The 20,554-nt window shown below is 44.2% G+C and overlaps 1 protein-coding gene across 1 annotated transcript in view; it reads right to left on the bottom strand.

Moving 5' to 3' along the window:
* Nucleotides 1–4,333: 4,333 nt before the first annotated feature.
* Nucleotides 4,334–20,554, bottom strand: part of LOC124033253 — a 37,187-nt gene continuing 20,966 nt past the window's right edge. The window contains exons 2-7 of the mRNA XM_046345237.1: nucleotides 15,501–16,513; nucleotides 13,753–13,804; nucleotides 10,585–10,720; nucleotides 8,790–8,944; nucleotides 6,171–6,410; nucleotides 4,334–5,918 (exon numbers count right to left, since the gene is read on the bottom strand). Coding sequence (XP_046201193.1) covers nucleotides 5,187–5,918; nucleotides 6,171–6,410; nucleotides 8,790–8,944; nucleotides 10,585–10,720; nucleotides 13,753–13,804; nucleotides 15,501–16,513 — 2,328 coding nt within the window. The 3' untranslated portion in view covers nucleotides 4,334–5,186. The remainder of the gene's footprint in view (nucleotides 5,919–6,170; nucleotides 6,411–8,789; nucleotides 8,945–10,584; nucleotides 10,721–13,752; nucleotides 13,805–15,500; nucleotides 16,514–20,554) is intronic.

Below are 20,554 nucleotides of genomic sequence, written 5' to 3'. Positions count from 1 at the left end.
AACCCGATGGTCACTCTGTGGAGATGGTTGCCCTTCTGGAAGATTCTCGCAGCACTCCACCAATCAGGCCTTTATGGTAGATGGAAGCCACTCCTCAGTAAAAGGCACATGACAGCCCACTTGGAGTTTGCCAAAAGGCACCTGAAGGACTTTCAGACCATGTGAAATGAGATTCTCTGGTCTGATGAAACCAAGATTGAACTGGCACCATCCCTACGGTGAAGCATGGGGATGTTTTTCCGCAGCGGAGGAAACCTGGCACCATCCCTACGGTGAAGCATGGGGATGTTTTTCCGCAGCGGAGGAAACCTGGCACCATCCCTACGGTGAAGCATGGGGATGTTTTTGCGCAGCAGCGACTGGGAGACTAGTCAGGATCGAGGGAAATAATGAACGGAGCACCTTCCAACAGGACAGCGACCATAAGCACACAGCCAAGACAATGCAGGGGCAAGTCTCAATGTCCTTGAGTGGCCCGGACTTGAACCCGATCGAGTATCTGAAAATAGCGATGCTCCCTATCCAACCTGACAGAGCTTGAGAGGATCTGCAGAGAAGAATGGGAGAAACTCACCAAATTAGGTGTGCCAAGCTTGTAGAGTCATACCCAAGAAGACTCAAGAATGTAAACACTGCCAAAAGTACTGAAAAGAGTCTAAATACTTATGTAATTGTAATTTCAGTTTATTTGTAATAAATTTGCTATGTCATTATTGGGTATTATGTGTAGTTTGAAGGGGGGAAAAAACAATCCATTTTATAATAAGCCTGTAATGTTACAATGTGAAAATTCAAGGGGTCTGAATACATTCCGAATGCACTGTATGTAACCTAACGATATACCCTCATTGTGATGACTGTTTAGTGACAATATTTCCACCCCCGCACCCATGTTTTTTGGGTGGAGATAAAGGGGGACAAATAATGGGCCCGCTTTCTGCCCAAGGCCCTTAGCTCATGTCTTAAGTCATGGTTTCCCTGTTGTGGGTTCACACTGTGGCATTCCTGAGAGGCTCAGGCCCTAGCTCAGCACAACCTTCCCCCGCCAGCCGATCCCTCCCCACAGCAGAGCTGAACCTTAATTATTTCTAACAGGAGGATCTGGGCACCCTAAGCCAACAACAGTGCAAACCGCCGATCCGGAATTGGTGTTAAAGAGGCTTTGGGGGGGTGCTTTGCATTCTCTCCGAGAGAAACTATGTATTCTAGGGAAATATTTACTCACTTTGTGATGGTGTCTGGACCAAGCTTATCTGTACTAACAGTATGACCAGTTAGTAAGTAGAAAAGGGCTAGTTTCATTCTACCTCATGAAACCCCCCCCCCCCCAAAGACATTCAGAACAAACCCATCTGTACTTCATTTAATAGATTCTAAGAAGTGGAGGACTGACTGAATGGGCATGTAGAGCAACACTCAAGGCTTGATTCAATCTGTATCGCAGAAGTGCAGTGCTATAACACGATTGAAATATAAAGGTAATTTCCTATTGCGTCAACATATGCCGTGTTTACCATGAATGCAGTCTCCACAAACATTGCCTTTCAATTTCTATCACAATATAGCAGTGAAAGGATTGAATAGTTACGTTTAATGCAGGGGAACACAACTCTTGCCCTCAGGTGTGAAAGTTGCTTAAAAAATATATATATCTGAGGTACCTATACTACATACGTCCATAGACCTGAGCCCTATATGACATGTGTCCAGAGCCACGGGAAGTAGGGGTGATGCAGCACTTTTCTAAAATGAAAACTTTACAAAATAATATATTTTTATTACCAAATTAGTACACTTGCCCTTTATTACCCCTGCCAGCAAGGCGCAGCGGGTTGAGGACCAATGAAATCTGATTCCTCCGATTGTGTCATCATACATCTGTTTGAGGAAGATGGCTGATAAAATGTTTCTGTTAGTCATGTTAAAATAAAATACCTATTTATCACAGTTAGAATGACAGTTGAGGTAATTTGTACATGTAGGTAGGGGTGAAGTGTCAATGCATAGAAAACAATGAGTAGCAGCAGTGTAAAAATAAAAAATAAATGGGGGGGGGTGTCAATGTAAATAGTCTGGTGGCCATTTGATGAATTGTTAAGCAGGTTTATGGCTTGGGAGTAGAAGCTGCTAAGGAGCCTTTTGGTCCTAGACTTGGTACTCCGGTACAGCTTGCTGTGCGGTAGCAGAGAAAAGTGTCTATGACTTGGGTGACTGGAGTCTTTGACAATTTCATGGGCTTTCCTCTGACACCACTTATTATATAGGTCCTGGATTGCAGGAAGCCTGGCCCCAGTGATGTACTGGGCCGTACGCACTACCCTCTGTAGCGCCTTATGATTAGATGCTGAGCAGTTACCATACCAGGCGCTGATGGAACCGGTCACGATGCTCTCCATGGTGCAGCTGTAGAACCTATTGAGGATCTGGGGACCCATGCAAAATCTTTTCAGTCTCCTGAAAGGGGAAAGGTGTTTTCGTGCCCTCTTCACAGCTGTCTTGGTGTGGTTGGACCATGATAATTCGTTGGTGATGTGGACACCAAGGAACTTAACCCTCGACCTGCTCCACTACAGCCCCGTCTGTTAATAGGGGCCTGTTTGGCCCGCCTTTTCCTGTTGTCCACGATCATCTCCTTTGTCTTGCTCACATTGAGGGAGAGGTTGTCGTCTCTGACCACCTCCCTATAGGCCGTCTCATCGTTGTCGGTGATCAGGCCCACCACTGTGTCGTCAGCAAACTTAATAATGGTGTTGGAGTCATCGTTTGGCCACGAAGTCGTGGGTGAACAGGGAGTTCAGGAGGGGACCCCGTGTTGAGCATCAGCATGGCATACGTTGTTGCCTGCCCTTACAACCTGGGGGCGGCCCATCAGGAAGTCCAGGATCCAATTGCAGAGGGTGTTTAGTCCCAGGGTCCTTAGCTTAGTGATGAGCTTTGTGGGTACTATGGTGTTGAATGCTGAGCTGTAGTCAATGAACAGCATTCTCATGTAGGTGTTCCTTTTGTCCAGGTGGGAAAGGGCAATGTGGAGTGCAACAGAGATTGCATCATCTGTGGATCTGTTGGTGCGGAATGCAAATTGGAGTGGGTCTAGGATTTCTGCGATAATGGTGTTGATGTGAGCTATGACCAGCCTTTCAAAGCATTTCATGGCTACAGGCATGAATACTACGGAACGGTAGCTATTGAGATTGCGTCATCTGTGGATCTGTTGGTAGTATGCGAATTGGAGTGGGTCTAGGGTATCTGGGAGGATGCTGTTGATGTGAGCCATGACCAGCCTTTCAAAGCACTTCATGGCTACTGACAGTAATCATTTAGGCAGGTTACCTTCGCTTCCTTGGGCACAGGGACTATGATGGTCTGCTTGAAACATGTAGGTATTACAGACTCAGTCAGGGAGAGGTTGAAAATGTCAGTTTCAGTTGGTCCACGCATGCTTTGAGTATACATCCTGGTAATCCGTCTGGCCCCTCGGTTTTGTGAATGTTGACCTGCTTAAAGGTCTTGCTCACATCAGCTACAGAGAGCGTTATCACACAGTTGTCCAGAACAGCTGGTGCTCTCATGCATGTTTTAGTGTTGCTTGCCTCGAAGCGAGCATAAAAGGCATTTGGCTCATCTGGTAGGCTCGCATCACTGGGCAGCTCACGTTTGGATTTCCCTTTGTAGGCCGTAATAGTTTTCAAGCCCTGCCACATCCGACAGGCGTCAGAGCCTGTGTAGTAGGATTCAATCTTAATCCTGTATTGATGCTTTGCTTGTTTGATGGTTCGTCTGAGGGCATAGTGGGATTTCTTATAAGCGTCTGGATTAGTGTCCTGCTACTTGAAAGCGGCAGCTCGAGCCTTTAGCTCGATGCGGATGTTGCCTGTAATCCATGGCATCTGGTTGTACATACAGTCCCTGTGTTGGATGATGTCGTCGATGCACTTATTGATGAAGCCCATGACTGAGGTGGTATACTCCTCAATGACATTTGATGAATCCCGGAACACATTCCAGTCTGTGCTAGCAAAACAGTCCTGTAGCTTAGCATCTGCGTCATCCAACCACTTCCGTATTGATCGAGTCACTGGTACTTCCTGCTTTAGTTTTTGCTTGTAAGCAGGAATCAGGAGGATATAATTATGGTCAGATTTGATAAGTAGAGTGCGGGGTGAGCTTTGTACGCATCTGTGTGTGAAGTAAAGGTGTACAAGTTTTTTTTTCCGCCCCCTCAGGTTGCAAGTGACATGCTGGTAGAAACGAGGTAAAACGGATTTAAGATGCATGACTTGCTACTTTCTGTTGACATCAAATGATCAAGAACTGAAGCAGAAATGTATGTAGATAACCTTTATTAAAAGTTATTTGCACAAACTCCCACCAACCCTCTTTATTTTCTAGGTTACAAATTGCAACATTTATCTTTATAGCTAGTCATATGCTTACTTCTATTGAATGTTAGTTACGGTGTTTGTCACATTTTTTATAATGATCAATTCCCTTTTATATCCCAGCATCAGCCTATGGAATACATGTTGTAGCGTTGAGGTTAATATAATGTGTGATCTATATCATTTGAACACTAGAGGGCACAGAGCAGTAGTATACAGTCCCCGTGGAGCTTTGTGGCGCTATTATAATTCAATGCTTCAAGGCCCATGGTTGTTGAACAAAGGCAGAAGTTGGCACAATGCAGCACAACATCCACAAGCATGAGTGAGCTATTGCGTTGAAAGTGCTTATGTTTAATAATTTGATTTAAAGTATTAAAACGATTAACTGGTACAAAAGTGCTCAGATGAGTTGGGAAATGAAGTGCTCTTGGAAAATACTAGCAAGATTTCTGTTAACATCCATATTCAATATTATTTCAAGTTTCATTTTTTAAACAAATTATAACGAAGCTGAAAAAGCCTTGGTGTGGTATACAGCATATATTGATGAAGCGGTTTTAACTTGATAAAAAAATATATTGTGGTTACTAGTATGAAAACATCCAATTTGTCACCATGAAGCAACTGACTTCAAGAATGTAGAAATTTCATATAAAAAGTCGATTTCAGTAATCAAAAAGATAAGTTTTGCATTTGACAAAAGTGGAACTAAAAATAGTTAATTATTTTTTTGCTCGGCCAACCCAGGATTCCATGCTCTGTCCACTCTCCTGTCACATGGGCTGGATGCTGGACTGTCACTGGTCACATTTCCTTGCCCGTCACACTGCATGGCACTGTTGATTGGCTGAGGGAAGGCATCTGGATATGATTGGCTGTACTTTGCACGAAGGCAGACTTTAACTCGGTGGTGTAGGCGGCAGTGGGTGAGTCAGAGGGGTGAGGGAGAGGGTAAGGACTGGTCCCTCCTGAGGCCTGACTCCCCCATGGCCTCCACTCTGACCTCCCCCTCTGGAGGAGGGGGCCGTTGGCTGGGCTCTGGGGGCCAGGGTTGGGGCCTCCACTGGCAGGCTCCTTCCCCTCGTATGGCCCCCGGCTCAGTCCGTTCAGCATGGGGGACTGGCCCAGGTGCTCAGCCAGGACTAGGGGCTGCCGGTCCTCCTCCTCACAGATGGCAAACACAGGGACACTGACGTGGTCGCTCTCCGCTGGGAAATCGCGGGAAATCACACAATGCCCAGTGGGGTTGTTAATGGGCTCGGATGGAGAAGCCTGGAGGTGTTTGCCCCCGGGGGCCTTGGTGCTGTTTGAGGGACTGGACCCAGAGAGGAGGCCAAAGCAGGGCCCGGTGAAGCGGGAGCGCCGAAGGTTGCTCGTGGAGTTGAGGCGGCGCTGGGCTAGCTGAGTGAAGGGATACGAGGCGTTACTCATGGAGGAGTCACCGGCGTTACTGACGTTCTGGGCCTCCAACTGAGGGTCGGAAAACACCTTCCTGCTGTTCTCCCCACGGCAGTCCGACACAAAGCTGGAGGGTAACTGGGGGAACAACATTAGTCAATAATATCCCTCTGCAGTGCAACCCAACATTCATGGTTTATTTATTATGCATCGGAGTATAAAAAATGTGCTAAACAATAATCCACTTACAAACATACAGTAATGTAAGTTGCTCTGGGTAAGAGCGTCTGCTAAATAACCAAGATGAAAACGTAAAGAAATACAGTATATGATGGTTGAACTATTATTCAACAGCACTGCTGAATAACCAATAACATAATAGCTACTAACGCTGTCCACCAGCTTAGTGAAGGGACTGGTGGAGTTCCAACTGCACCACTTCTTGTGTAACTGGGGCAGTGGAGGGAGGAAGTCCTGGAAGGTACGAACGCTCCAGGCCCGGGGCCGGGCACAGCTGGCACTGCCATCCTGAGCAGCCCGGGTGTCTGTGGGGGAGGCAGCCGGGTCTGGAGAGGGCCAGTCAGTCACAGGGCCAGGGCCAGTGTCACTGTGTCTCAGGAACCTCTCCCGCTGCCGAGGGGAGAGAGACAACAACCAAATCATAAGGAATTCAAGCAAACCCGGCATGAAGTGTGTTTGTGTGCATGTGGAGTAGGCCTACAGTAGTTTGCAAACAGACCAACTTCTTAGTTGGAAATCTGGAAGCATCTGAAAGAGCAGAACCTCTCAAACCCACTGTAGCAATGTTTACACAGTGTCTTAGTTTACAATTTAGTGCCATGGAACACACACACTTCTTATTCTGGAGACTGAAAGCATCTACCTGTGACTACTCTATAATTTATTTGACCATGGGAAAAACACTGCTTAAATACAATGTGTGTTTAACTGACTTAAGCCCTCAGTCAATGGAGTTTTCTCCACCAGTGGCATCAGAGTGTGAATGAGACTCATTCACAAGAAATGATCACTAATAAAAATAGCTTGCTTGCATCAGAGGTCGCATTATATTCAAGTGCCGCACGGCTCCTCCAATCGCCGTTGACCTAAAAGGGCAGCAAGCAAACCATGTAATCCGACATGTAACCCAAAACAAGTCTTGCCTGGTAGTGGATGCAGGCAGTGATTCCTGGAAGCATATTCACAAACATTCTCAGATAGGACTGCTGATCATAGGATCAGTTTTGCCTTTTAGATCATAATGAATGCGATTATATGGACAGGTAGGACCTACTCTACTACTCTGAGAGTCTTTGTGAACGCGGGCCTGGGGCTATACAGTAGGTGTCTCACTAATAGGAATGGCAGGTCAGGGGTGAAGGGCACATTAGTCACATATCCCCCCATCATTATTCAGCTAATTAATCAGGATAGGGGGAAGGTTTGTGGTAAGGTTTTTGGGGGGGTTAGCGGTTGCTCCTCTCAGAAAGAACCAGATAATCCTTATACAGAATCACTCACAGCTCGCTTAGTCTAGACAAGAATTAGGAAGGTTTTAAATGAAGTACCCTGCTCACCACAAAAGCCCCCCACACAATGGCAACTTGTTGCAGTTTGGGCAAAAAGGTGGAGGATAAGCCCCCCAGATGTGAAACAGAGCCCCTTATTACCCCCACACCTAGTCTCAGAAGTCCTAGACCTAGGGCACCAGCACTAGGTCTGGGGATCATGTCGGATTTTCTTGGCCAATTCGGGGAGGGTGCTCTTCAGACACACAACTCTCCCAACAAATCAGGAGTTTGTATAGGCGGGGCTTGATAAAATGCGGCGGGAATTGAGCGTGAAAAATAATCTCATCGGAAACATGACAGTTAGACACAGTGAAAACACAGATAGCTGGGCTCATTTTTGCCACAGTCAGTCAGTGTGAGCTTGTATTGCTAACATTAACTGTCATGGCGCATGCAAACTACTCACCTGAAAAATACACTAAAATAAAATATTTTACATAAGCGTAATATTGGTTAACCCAGAACTAAAGTCCTGTTTAATTGCTCGATTAAGTTCTGGGTCCATATGCGTTATAAGGAGAGGGAACGAGGATCGGAACAGAATGAAGAGCTCCACCACCTCTCTTTGCCAGTTAAGCGCAAGTTTATAGGACAAATGTCCCCTCTCCTTCTTAAATTCTTAAATTCTAAAGATGATCAAACGTGTGAAATTGTGACTTGTCCAAATAACCAGTGACGAAAAACACAAACACTGGAACTCACACATCCCATTGTATCATGACTGATCTAAGGTACCATTTATGTTCATGTCGTTTTTCCACGAGAAATTAACGCGATTTCCATCTCGCTAGTTACATAAACGGATAAGGCTCTGGACAGATTTCCTGTGTGAGTCCTTTCAATCATCAGTCTGAACAAATATGTACATACACACAATCTGCATAAAAAGGCAAATTAACATATACACATACAGACCACACACACAGCAATGCTCCACAGCGCGCATGAACACACACACACACACTCACACACAGAGAGAGAGAGAGAGAATTGGAGCTGGGAAACTGGCTTCTCAGATAATACATCCATTAGGCTAGGCTGCAGGAAAGCAAGCCAGCTTCCTAATAGCTGCCAGGCCTGCCTTATGCCAACTCTTATTCCAATAGAGCACAAGCAAAAATGCTGTGTCAAACCGTATCCTACCGCCAATCTCCTGCCACTGTGTTTCTATACTCTGACACCTCGACCACCAGGCGGTGAGCTTCATAGCTATTACCAGCAGAGGGTTGCTGATTCAAGGAAAAAATACTTGGCAGGATGTAGCCTTCTGCCTTGGTGTCACCCACCCCTAGAGCAGGTCCTAGCCTGGGTTCTCTCTACTGCCTGGGTGTCACCCCGAGAAGAGGGCACCACCATGGGTCCTAGCCTGGGTTCCCTCTACTGCCTTGGCACCACTGTGAGTCCTCAACTGGGTTACCTGCCTTGCCTCGCTCCTTACCGTGTGGGCCGAGAACGGCATTCTGCTGCTTGGACTAGGCACAGACGAAATGATAAACACCTCATCTGTCCCCAAGTCCAATTCCGTGAGACCATTGGATGAGAGGTCCACTTCAGCATGCTGGGACATATCACCACCAACACTGCCTGGTGAACCTAGGAAAGAAACGGGAAAGTGGTTTCATTAATCACTTACTTGTATGGCGATAGGCTACAATTAACACATTGAAGGCACAACAGTCAGATGTATTGCACCTTAGCGTATGATAATTTCCACTGCTTGTCCCTAAAAGAGCACTAGAAATGGAATGTTACAGATTGGTCTCCATAGGCTACTGTAAATTACTGCACTGAGCACCCAGTACACTGTGAAGCCACTGTACTTGTCCACTCATATTCCTGTTAACTCATAGTGACATGGTTGAACTCAGCGAGAGGAGAAACATGATGTTCCCAATGCTCCCACGCTGTTATATAGGTTAAATGTCACAACCTGTAAATCTCTCTGTGGGATCAGCTACAATGAGCGAGAATTTGGATTGTTCTGGGATAAACCCAGTGTTACGCCAAAATGAAAGCAATTTTCCATTGAGACTTCGAAATGCTGCATCTCCCATTCACTCAGCTACATCCACTACAAGCTGGCCTGGCATATTCCCACACAATCTGATCAACTTTTATAAGAGAAGAAATACACTCAAATGACTCCAGGAAGATTCTATGTGGACAGTGCAATGTTGCAGCCAACTTCCTTTCATATAGGTTATTGATTAAATACTGTATATGCAGCTACTGAGCACACAGAATACCTTAATGATTTCACATATTATGAGCTGTATTGGTGAATTTTACTACACAACGTTTCTTCTATGCACCTGTATTAGACATGACTTCAGATGAAACAGTTTTTGTTTGACATATTTTGAGCTTTCATTCAGGTGGCAAAATCATTTTGCCCCGGGGTCTGCATTCAGTATTCAACAAGGTTTGGAGGGACGCACTGACATTTAAAAAAAAAAATTCCTCGCTGTCAAAATTTGCTAAAAAAAATGTCCTCTATCCATAGATTTTGGAATTGTCGATGCTCCCCGACTGTCTAGCTTTCATTTAGGTGATTATTAGCAAGCTGGAAACAGTCAAGAAACTGTATGAATGTAGGTCCATTATAATTTCTCCATCATTTTAATTTGGTTTTAGTCATTTTTAAGTATATCGAGTTTATTTCCCCCCCCCACCTCAATTTTGTATATTTAAAAAATAATAATAATTTAAAACCACCCACGGGCCAGATTGGACCCCCTCACGGGATGTATGTTTTACACCCGATTAGAGCCATTCTATGGCCATAACACCATGAGATAATTCAGTATGTGGTAGAATCCTGGCAGCTCTATTACTGTGTGTTGGAGATCTGATAGTCAGACCCGGTGTACCATTTTTCTGTCATAGTTATAGAGCGTAATGAAATAAGTGTCCCATTTACACTGAACGTGTAAATTCAGTTTAGAGGCAGATAAAGTCATTGTCAGCCAGGTTGGAACCAGACCAAACACCCCAGCGGTACCCCTCGATCATGGAGAGAGAAAGAGAGGGGGCGCAGGGCAGGGGGAGCGAGGGGGATTGACTAGACTAGGCTAGGCGGCTGGAGCACAAGCAGAGAGGGAAAAAAGAGGGGAGTGTTAGAGGGAGAGAGAAAGTAGATGGCGTGTGTGTGTGTTTTGTGTGTGTGTGCGCACGTGTGCATGTGAATACGCCCGCCCACTTGTGTGTGCGCCCGCCCACTTGCGAATACCCACCTCTGTGTGTGAGGCTGAGAGAGTGGTTGTTGTTGTCGTTCTCTGCAGGGCAAGGGACCTCCAGGCCGGGCTGATTAGGAGCCACCAGCTGCAGCTCACGGACATCAGCTCCAGAGTTCTGCACTCCCTCCTGCACCTACAGCAGCCAGTACAGTTTAGTGTCAGCTAGTACTACTACACATGCCTGCCAGCTCACATACACCAACGGAGTAGGGCTGCACAGCACTATGAAAAACAGCCATATGAACTGAAGTTGTTGTTGTCAATTAATAAAATGTTACGATACCCAGTCAGTATAATGATCTAGTGGCAATAAGATACTTAGTGGCCAGAACTTGTGTAGGACTGTTTTTGCTTCTTTCTAAAATTCAATCCCAGATGAACACATTTTGACAACTTAATTACAAATTCATCTCATGACTAGAAAATAGGGAAGTGTAACTTGTCCAGTTCTGCTTTACAGGGGAGTCAGTTAGTCTGACCTTTAGTGAACCTGTCTACCTCTGGGTCTGCTTGCCCTGCATAGGAGAATTTGGACAACAAGAGCACCAGGCCAGTGTATGGTATTTGTATTTGCTCCAGTGTCTGTAGTCTAGAGAAGGGATTGGAAAGTGGCGGGCTGCATGGCCCCCTTTTGTAGGCCTGCTGCATGGCCCCCTTTTGTAGCCCCCCCCCCTCCCCCAGAAAAAAATGTTGAGGGGGTTGGGAATTTTTATTTTAAAAAAACTCAAATTGGAGTCTTAACTTACAATTGAGAGTTATAATAGAAGAATGCAAGGTGCAGGTGCAAGGTGCAGTTAATAAATTAAAAAAAAAAATCAAAAAATAAAAATATATATATATATATATATATATATATATATATATATATATATATATAACACACAACAAAAATATAAACGCAACATGTAAAGTGCTGGTCCCATGTTTCATGAGCTGAAATAAAAGATCCCAGAAATGTTCCATAGGCACAAAAAGCTTACTTCTCTCAAATGTTGTGCACAAATTTGTTTACATCCCTGTTCGTCCACCTGACAGGTGAACATATATTTTTGTTCAGTATATATAGTGCATTTATAAAGTATTCAGACCCCTTCCCTTTTTGTTAAGTTACAGCCTTATTCTAAAACTGATTAAATTATTTGTTTCCCTCATCAATCTACACACAATAACCCATAATAAGAAAGCAAAAACAGGTTTATAGAAATGTTTGACGATTTGAAAAAAAAAAAAAAAAACATATTTACATAAGTATTCAGACCCTTTGCTATGAGACTCAAAATTGAGCTCAGGTGCATCCTGTTTCCATTGATCCTCAATGTTTCGACAACTTGATTGGAGTCCACCTGTTGTAAATTGAATTGTTTGGACATGATTTGGAAAAGGCACACACCTGTCTATATAAGGTCCCACAGTTGACAGTGCATGTCAGAGAAAAAAACAAGCCATGAGGTCAAAGGAATTGCCCGTAGAGCTCCGAGACAGGATTTTGTCAAGGCACAGATCTGGGGAAGGGTACCAAAACATTTCTGCAGCATTGAAGGTCCCCAAGAACATAGTGGCCTAGATCATTCTTACATGGAAGAAGTTTGGAACCACCAAGACGCTTACTAGAGCTGGCCACCCGGGCAAACTGAGAAATCGGGGGAGAAGGGCCTTGGTCAGGGAGGTGACCAAGAACCCGATGGTCACTCTGACAGAGCTCCAGAGTTTTTCTGTGGAGATGGGAGAACTTTCCAGAATGACAACCATCTCTGCAGCACTTCACCAACCAGGTCTTTATGGTAGAGTGGCCAGACAGAAGCCACTCCTCTGTAAAAGGCACATGACAGCCTGCTTGGAGTTTACCAAAAGGCATATAAAGGACTCTCAGACCATGAGAAACAAGATTATCTGGTCTGATGAAATCAAGATTGAATTCTTTGGACTGAAAGCCAAGTGCCGTGTCTGGAGGAAACCTGGCACCATCCTTATGGTGAAGCATGGTGGTGGCAGCATCATGCTGTGGGGATGTTTTTCAGCAGCAGCGACTGGGAGACTAGTCAGGATGGAGGAAAAGATTAACAGAGCAAAGCACAGAAAGATCCTTAAGGAAAACCTGCTCCAGAGTGCTCAGGACCTCAGACTGGGCAACGGTTCACCTTCCAACAGGACAAAAACCCTAAGCACACAGTCAAGACAACACAGGAGTGGCTTTGGGACAAGTCTCTGAATGTCCTTGAGTGGATCAGCCAAAGCCCGTACTTGAACTCGAACGAACATCTCTGGAGAGACCTGAAAATAGCTGTGCAGCGACGCTCCCCATCCAACCCGACAGAGCTTGAAAGGATCAGCAGAGAAGAATGGGAGAAACTCCCCAAATACAAGTGTACCAAGCTTGCAGCGTCATACCCAAGAAGACTTGAGGCTGTAATTGCTGCCAAAGGTGCTTCAACAATGTACTGAGTAAAGGGTCTGAACACTTATGTTAATGTGATATTTCAGTATATTTATTTTTTTTACATTTAGAGAAAATTTTAAAAACCTGTTTTTGCTTTGTCATTATGGGGTATTGTGATGAGAAAATAAATGTTTAATACATTTTATAATATAATAATAATATATGCCATTTACGCTTTTATACGATTTACAGTCATGTGTGCATACAATATGGGTGGTCCCGGGAGACCCTGGCGTTACAAGCGCCATGCTCTACCAACTGAGCTACACAAATGTGGAAAAAGTCAAGGGGTCTGAATACTTTCCGAATGCACTGTTTATCACTCAGCCCATGTCAGCTAACATTTTTTAGATTTTAAATCTAGCTAGCCATCTAAACTTTGTAATCATGGTCGATTTACCGACCAAGGAGGCCCCCATTGAATTTGTTAGTGACTCTCACTCAGATATAATATTAAAAAACTGCAAACATTTCTCTCCACCCTATGGATTTTTCCTTAATTGCAGGAAATTAGCTGTACAACTGCACATTTTTCTCTCTGCCCCATGGCAAAATGTGTAGAATTGCAGGACATTTTATCTCTGTTTTTTTTGTGGCACCAACCCCCATCAAAGTTGCCCATCCCTGGTCTAGAGGATATGAAGGAAATGTTCCCTGATCCCAGTCAGAAGCTAGTTTACAAAGGAATGTCTGGACAGTCAGACAGACAGGGGTCTTTATCCGTTTACCTCAGAGTTGTTGGATGAGCAGGAGCTGGCTCTTTTCGGACATAGTTTAGGTCTGGAAAACAAAAAAGAGATCCACAACATTGCAGTTGTGTTTGACTGTTTAACATATCTTTGAAATCCATTAGCATACTTTCTTTTATGTATGTTGTTTACTTTATTGACTTTTGGCAACATTCTCTTCCATGCCATTTGTGAAAGCTTGACTTATTTAGAGCAAATGCTCTCCAAATTTGACCAGAAATGTACAAAATGAACATTCTCCCACAATTAGAAACTGGAACAGATTAGATTGCCTTCACTGAAGATTTTCTTCCATACATAATCAACGTCTAGCTAGCTGACTCACTACATACAAACAGCCTAAACTTGCCCTCGGTTGTTCCTCTCAAGGATGGCTCTAGTAGCTAAACCCATGTAATGCCATAAACTACACTATCTGGGGTGGTCTCACTATAAAGGAAGCAGTATAAAGACATACCAATAAGGGAATTTTCACTGGATAATATCAACATAACAGTGAAAGTGTTGACTTAAAGTGATTCTGTTCAATAACAGATCTAAATGCTTTTGTGTGTCAATTTTTGGCACAATTAAAAACATGGCCCCAGGACGAGACCGATGCAGCTTTAACTTCTCTCCAACATGCATGGGGGTTGCAAGGGGGTTTATCTTTATGGGAATTTGAACCTTCCTGGAGGGAACTAGATGAGAATCATGACAGTAGATTAAACAGTGATGCTCATTTAGTTACCTGGCATAAATGATATTACACCCTGCATAAACTGACACATGTACTAATGTTGTCTCCTCATGGGATTTGCCGAGGGAACAACCTGTAAATGACACCTTTTGATATGTTGTTCTTGTTCTATTGAACTACAATGGCACCTCGACGGGACAGAGGCTCATATCACAGCAGTATGAGGTTCTCCGCTCTCCTCGTTTCCCCTCGCTTTTCTATGGCTGCGTTTCTCTTTGTCCGTTGGAATTGATGCCAGGTGCTGCACCTCGAACGGCCCTCTCTTGCTCATGCTCTCTCTCTGTAATGGTGACAATGCAGCACATAAGGGCAGCTACAGTCGAACCCTGCCTTTCACTGGATCAAATCAGGGACCGACCAAGGCCTCCAGCTGAGTCAACAACCAGCCCATCCACCGCAGCAGCACCACACTGTGTGCTGGAGGAGGACTGACTGGCAGACTATCCCATTCATGGCTACCATCTCATTCATGGGAGGAAACTTTGTCACATTGGCCAACATCAAAGACCCAACAGTTGCGCTCTCTCAAAGGAAAAGCACTGTGCCAGTTTCCTTGGATGACAAAGAAATAAAAGGACAATTTTTCCCCATTGTGCAGAATGTGCACGGTCTTCTTTATGTTAGGTTGTCAGGGAAATGTATTTATAGCACAAAACATGTCTGACAAAGGTATCTTTATGACTCCATTCTTTCTGCATGCCTTGCTTTACTGTACCTGAAGATGTTGCACAGGTGACCCACAAGACACTTAAAGGGACAATCATTTCCATTGTGCACTATCTTGTTTGTTTATGTTTGACAACAGTATGTCTCTGGGAGTAAATAGGGAAAGCCATCACAAGGCGTGTAGGACAAAAGGATGTTTCGGCACAATTCTCTCAAGTGCTGGTTTGATCTCAGGGAGTCAGGGAAACCTTTTTATAGCACAACACGTGTGTGACAAAGGGCTATCATATCGCAATAACTTTCTCTGCATGCTTTTACATACCTGAATATAATACACAGAGCGCTGGTGAGCACCATGGCAAAGAAGGCTGCTCCACTCATGGCAGCCAGCAGAGTGTCTATTTTGCTGGCCCCGGCAGGGGCGTAGGCATGCCGGGGGTCATCTCCACCCGGTTCTGTCCGGTTGTGGTAGTAAAAGAGCAGGGCGAAGCCACGGCCCCAGTGGGTGGTGGTGATCAACTCCATGATGACCTCTACCATCTCCTGGCTGGAGCCAAACACCAGCTGGCTGCTGGAGGGCCGGTTGGAGCCACAGAAGCGCGAGGAAAAGGTGAGGAGGTCCGAGATGTAAAGGACGTCGTGGGGGCATGCGTCCACCACAGACTGCTGGGTCTCAGGGCTCACTGACTCTGTGTCCGTGTCTTTGAGTAGCAGAGGGGTCCGAGTGGTGGCCTCATCTAAAACCACAGCCAGGACTTGGTCTGGGGCTGATGCTCTGGGGATAGGGTTAAGGTCAGGGTTGCCTCTGAGGAGAGGAGAGGTGATTGAGTTCATTGCCTTCTCTTCTGGTACATGGGCCCCTGATAGGAGGAGGTCTGAGAGGGGCTGTGGGGAGGCATGGTCAGAGGTGGCATCAAAGGTGGACCTTTTAGCAGAGTTGGAGACTTTGGCTATCTCCATCTTGGTGGACTGCTCTTGCACCACCACCTGCATGACTTTGTCGTTTTGGGAGGAGGACCGGGGGGCTTTCGCTGTGACACTCTGAGCCTGAGATACAGTGGAATCTTTATCAGTGATGGGACCCCCAGTTGGGATAGTCGCACCATCGTTAGCATCGACCTCTTCCAAGTCAGAGATGGCAGCATACTGGGGGGCGGAGTCGTGACTCTCGAACACGTCAAAGTCAAATATCTCCAGTATGAGCTGGTGGCCAACGGGCACAAAGAACTGCCAGACACAATGGGTCCCGGAGGAGTAGTTATAGGGGAAACCAGGAGACAGGATGAGGCCTTGGACATCCACCACATCCATCTTCGCTCCACAGTCAAAGTAGACCTGCAATCACAATATACATGGGCTTGGTGAGGGGGACGTGAGTGTACGTTAAAATGCTAGCTTCTCTAATGATCGACACATACTAGCACTTGTCAAACTTACAGAAAATCTGTCTTATTTTGTGTAGAACTTGGAAATACAAATGACGTCTGTCTTTTAAACAAATAACCCAGTTGAGCGGAATTCAGAATGCCTCAAAACAACAAAAAGCATCCAGATCTGAACTACTCAACCCTCCTACTCTGCCAGCCAGTATATCAAAGTGGTGGCGGTGCCTTGCATGCCTGTGCTTGGGTAACTCTGGGGAGGGTATTTCTTCAAACACGCCGAGCTGGCTGTAATGCTTCCCAGGTGTGAGGGGTGGACGATTGAGGGGAACCTCAGCCTAGCTAAGCAGAGGCAGATGTGTTTGCTGGGGCCACTGGGCCCCAGAGCTCAGGTCCAGACCTTTGTGGGGGGGATGGTGTGTTTATGAGATTTCCTCTTGGTTCAGGTTCTGGACTGTGGGAACCGAGCGAAGACCCACCTGGGGCTCAACCAGCACCACCAGACAGGTAACAAATTAAACTACCTCCAGGCAACACTAGTACTGGCTGGGAACACATTTAAAATGCACTCGAGACATGGTGTGTGTGTGTGTGTGTGTGTGTGTGTGTGTGTGTGTGTGTGTGTGTGTGTGTGTGTGTGTGTGTGTGTGTGTGTGTGTGTGTGTGTGTGTGTGTGTGTGTGTGTGTGTGTGTGTGTGTGTGTGTGTGTGTGTGTGTGTGTGTGTGTGTGTGTGTGTGTGTGTGTGTGTGTGTGTGTGTGTAAAAAGGAGCACCAGCACCACTGCGGTCGACCAACGCCAGACAGGCACTTTGATTGCTGCTACATGGACCATCTCATCTCTCTCCATATGAGTGCATTAATCAAAAGCATTCCCTCAGACAGTTTATTTTAACAAGCCAAATCTAGATGTACTTTGCAATCATGACTGTACAAAAGGGGCGGTTGCTAGGTCTGGCCCCAGTACCCCCCTCACCCAACCTTCTTCTGACTGCAACTCAAAGGCCTCTCTATTGCTGATACAGCTGGCATCCTCACAGCCAGGTCAGAGAGAAGAAGGGCAGTATGGGCATACATATCTGTGTGTGTTCTGTACAGTGATGAAACAGGTGTTTTCAAAGCACATGAATGCAATGAAAATATTGAATAAATGTAATTACTGACATCACCCCAGCGGTGTGACAGTCCTGACCACTTGACCATCATAGCCCATGTATTCTGTGTCATCCATTTCAGACCTCCTGCCATTGACACCATTGATAATTAGCATAAATTACTGAATCAAAATTTAAAATACTGAGCTACATTGTATGCAAAAAAAGAGGAGAAATTATATTATTTTTTCTAATACAATTGCGTAGAGGAAGAGATTTTGTTTAACAATCAATATAAAAATGCAGAGCATCTCTTTATTACAGACAAACCCATCTTTACAACCATTGAATGTTTTTACCATGACAGTTTACAATCTAAGGTAACACCAAAGACTGGAACTTAGGGAATGATTTGTATGAAATATAATGCTGTTAGTTTTAGAGATGTTCAGGACCAGTTTATTACTGGCCACCCATTCCAAAACAGAATGCAACTCTTTGTTAAGGGTTTCAGTGACTTCCTAACTGTGGTTGCTGATGCGTATATGGTTAAATCATCTGTATACATGCTTTGTTTAATGGCAGTGACAGGGCATTGGTAAAAACTTAAAATAGTAGAGGGCCTAGAGAGCTGCCCTGCGGTACACCACACTTTACATGTTTAACATTAGAGAAGCTTCCATTAAAGAAAACCTTCTGATTTATATTAGATAGATTGCCATATTGCGGATTCAGTTCCGAGGTTGAAAAGTCATAACACATAAGTTCTCAACAACAGGTTATGGTAAATAATATCAAAAGGCTCCCTAAAATCTAACAGTATGGCTCCCGCAATCTTCTTATTATCAAGTTCTTTCAACCAATCATCAGTCATTTGTGTCATTGCAGTACATGTTGAGCGCCCTTCTCCATCAGCATGCTGAAAGTCTGTTGTTAATTTGTTTACAGAGAAGTAGCATTGTATTTGGTCAAACACAGTTTGCTAAGAGCTGGCAGCAAGCTGATAGGCCTGCTGTTAGAACCAGTAAAGGCCGCCTTACTACTCTTGGGTAGTGGAATGACTTTGGCTTCCCTCCAGGCCTGAAAACAAAAACTTTCCTCTAGGCTCAGATTAAAGATATGACCGGTAGGAGTGGCTATAGAGTTAGCTACCATCCTCAGTAGATTTCCATCTAAGTTGTCAATTCCAGGAGGGTCATTATTGATCAACAACAATTTTCCCATCTCTCCCACAATAAAATTCTAACTTGCAATGCATTTCTTTCATTATTAGTTTGTTTATACCTGAGTATGATGGATTACTGTTCGTTGTTGGCATTTCCTGTCTAAATCTGCCAACTTTGCCAATGAAGTAATCATTAAAATAATTGGCAACATCAAATGTTTTTGTGATAAATAAGCCATTTGATTTGATGAATGATGGGAGTTGAATTAGTCTTTCTGCCCATAATTTCATTTGAAGTACTCCAATGTTTTTTCCATCACTCTTTATATCATTTATCTTGGCTTCAGAATACAGTTTACTTTTGTTGAGTTTATTCACATAATTTCTCAATTTCCAGTAATTCAGCCAGTCAGATGTGCAGCCAGACTTATTAGCCACTCCTTTTGCCCCATCTCTTTCAACCATACAGTTTTTCAATTCCTCATCAATCCATGGAGCCTTAACAGTTCTAACAGTCAGTTTCTTAACAGGTGCATGTTTACCAACAATTGGAAGAAGCAATTTCATAAATTCATCAAGTGCAGTGCCTAGATGCTCCTTATTAAATCACACCAGAGCAACAATTATTTTAACATCATTCACATATGATACAAAATATTTTGTAATATATTATTATTATATTATCTCTTACACACTATTCTAGGCCCAGCTTTTGGTACTTTGGCTTTCCTGGATATAGCCACTATATTGTGATCACTGCATCCAATGTGTACAGATATAGCTTAAGAACAAAGTTCTACAGTATTAGTAAACGTGATCAATACGTGTGGATGATCTTGCTCCTGTACTGTTTGTAAACACCCTGGTATGTTGATTAATACATCAGAACCAGATTACAGGCACTAGTTACAGTGAGAAGCTTCCTCTTGAGCGGACAGCTTGATGAAAACTAGTCAATATTCAGGTCCCCAAGAAAGTGGAAAGTAGACATTATCAAGCATTTCACACATTATTTAATTTGTAAGTCGCTCTGGATAAGAGCGTCTGCTAAATGACTTAAATGTAAATGTTAATTTAGATACTGACTGGTAGCACTTTGTGACTTATAGCCACACCCCAAAATAAAATGCTTTAGATGTGCCAGGTGAACCTGGAACCACAACACTTCAATAACACTTGACATAAGATCTTCTCTAAGCATTACAGGGATATGGGTAGGCCGTCATTGTAAATAATAACTTGTTCTTAACTGACTTGCTAAATAAAGGTTAAATCAATTTTAAAATATATGGCTCTGAATATATACAGTAACACCTCCCCATAAGCATTCCTGTTTCTTCTATAGATATTATATCCTTGTATGCGCTCCACCTCAATCTTCCTGTGGTTCATCTTCAGTTTCTCTGAGATCATTTCCCTCACTTTATCATCAGACTCCTTCCAGGTCTCATGTGGAGATTCTTCAATTCTGTCCACAACAATGTTGTTCTGCCTTGATTGTCCCTCAAGATAATCTGATTTATCCGTCATTGATATCATGGATTCACATACAGAACTGATGTACACTCACAATGACTTACAGATTGCTATCATCTTGATATTCTCCTGTTTAAACTCGTCAAGCTGACCCTGGGAGAACTGCAAACTGTTTTTCAGGTCCTCGACCTCTGGTCAGGTTGTCGATTCTTCTATTAGTTGACTTCACCAGAATTTGGACACAACACTGGAAGCTATTTT

Source organism: Oncorhynchus gorbuscha, linkage group LG04 (assembly GCF_021184085.1).
Source record: "Oncorhynchus gorbuscha isolate QuinsamMale2020 ecotype Even-year linkage group LG04, OgorEven_v1.0, whole genome shotgun sequence".
Taxonomy (NCBI): Eukaryota; Metazoa; Chordata; class Actinopteri; order Salmoniformes; family Salmonidae; genus Oncorhynchus; species Oncorhynchus gorbuscha.
The sequence above is the reverse complement of the archived record's forward strand: the minus strand, read 5'-3'. Positions and strand labels throughout refer to the sequence as shown.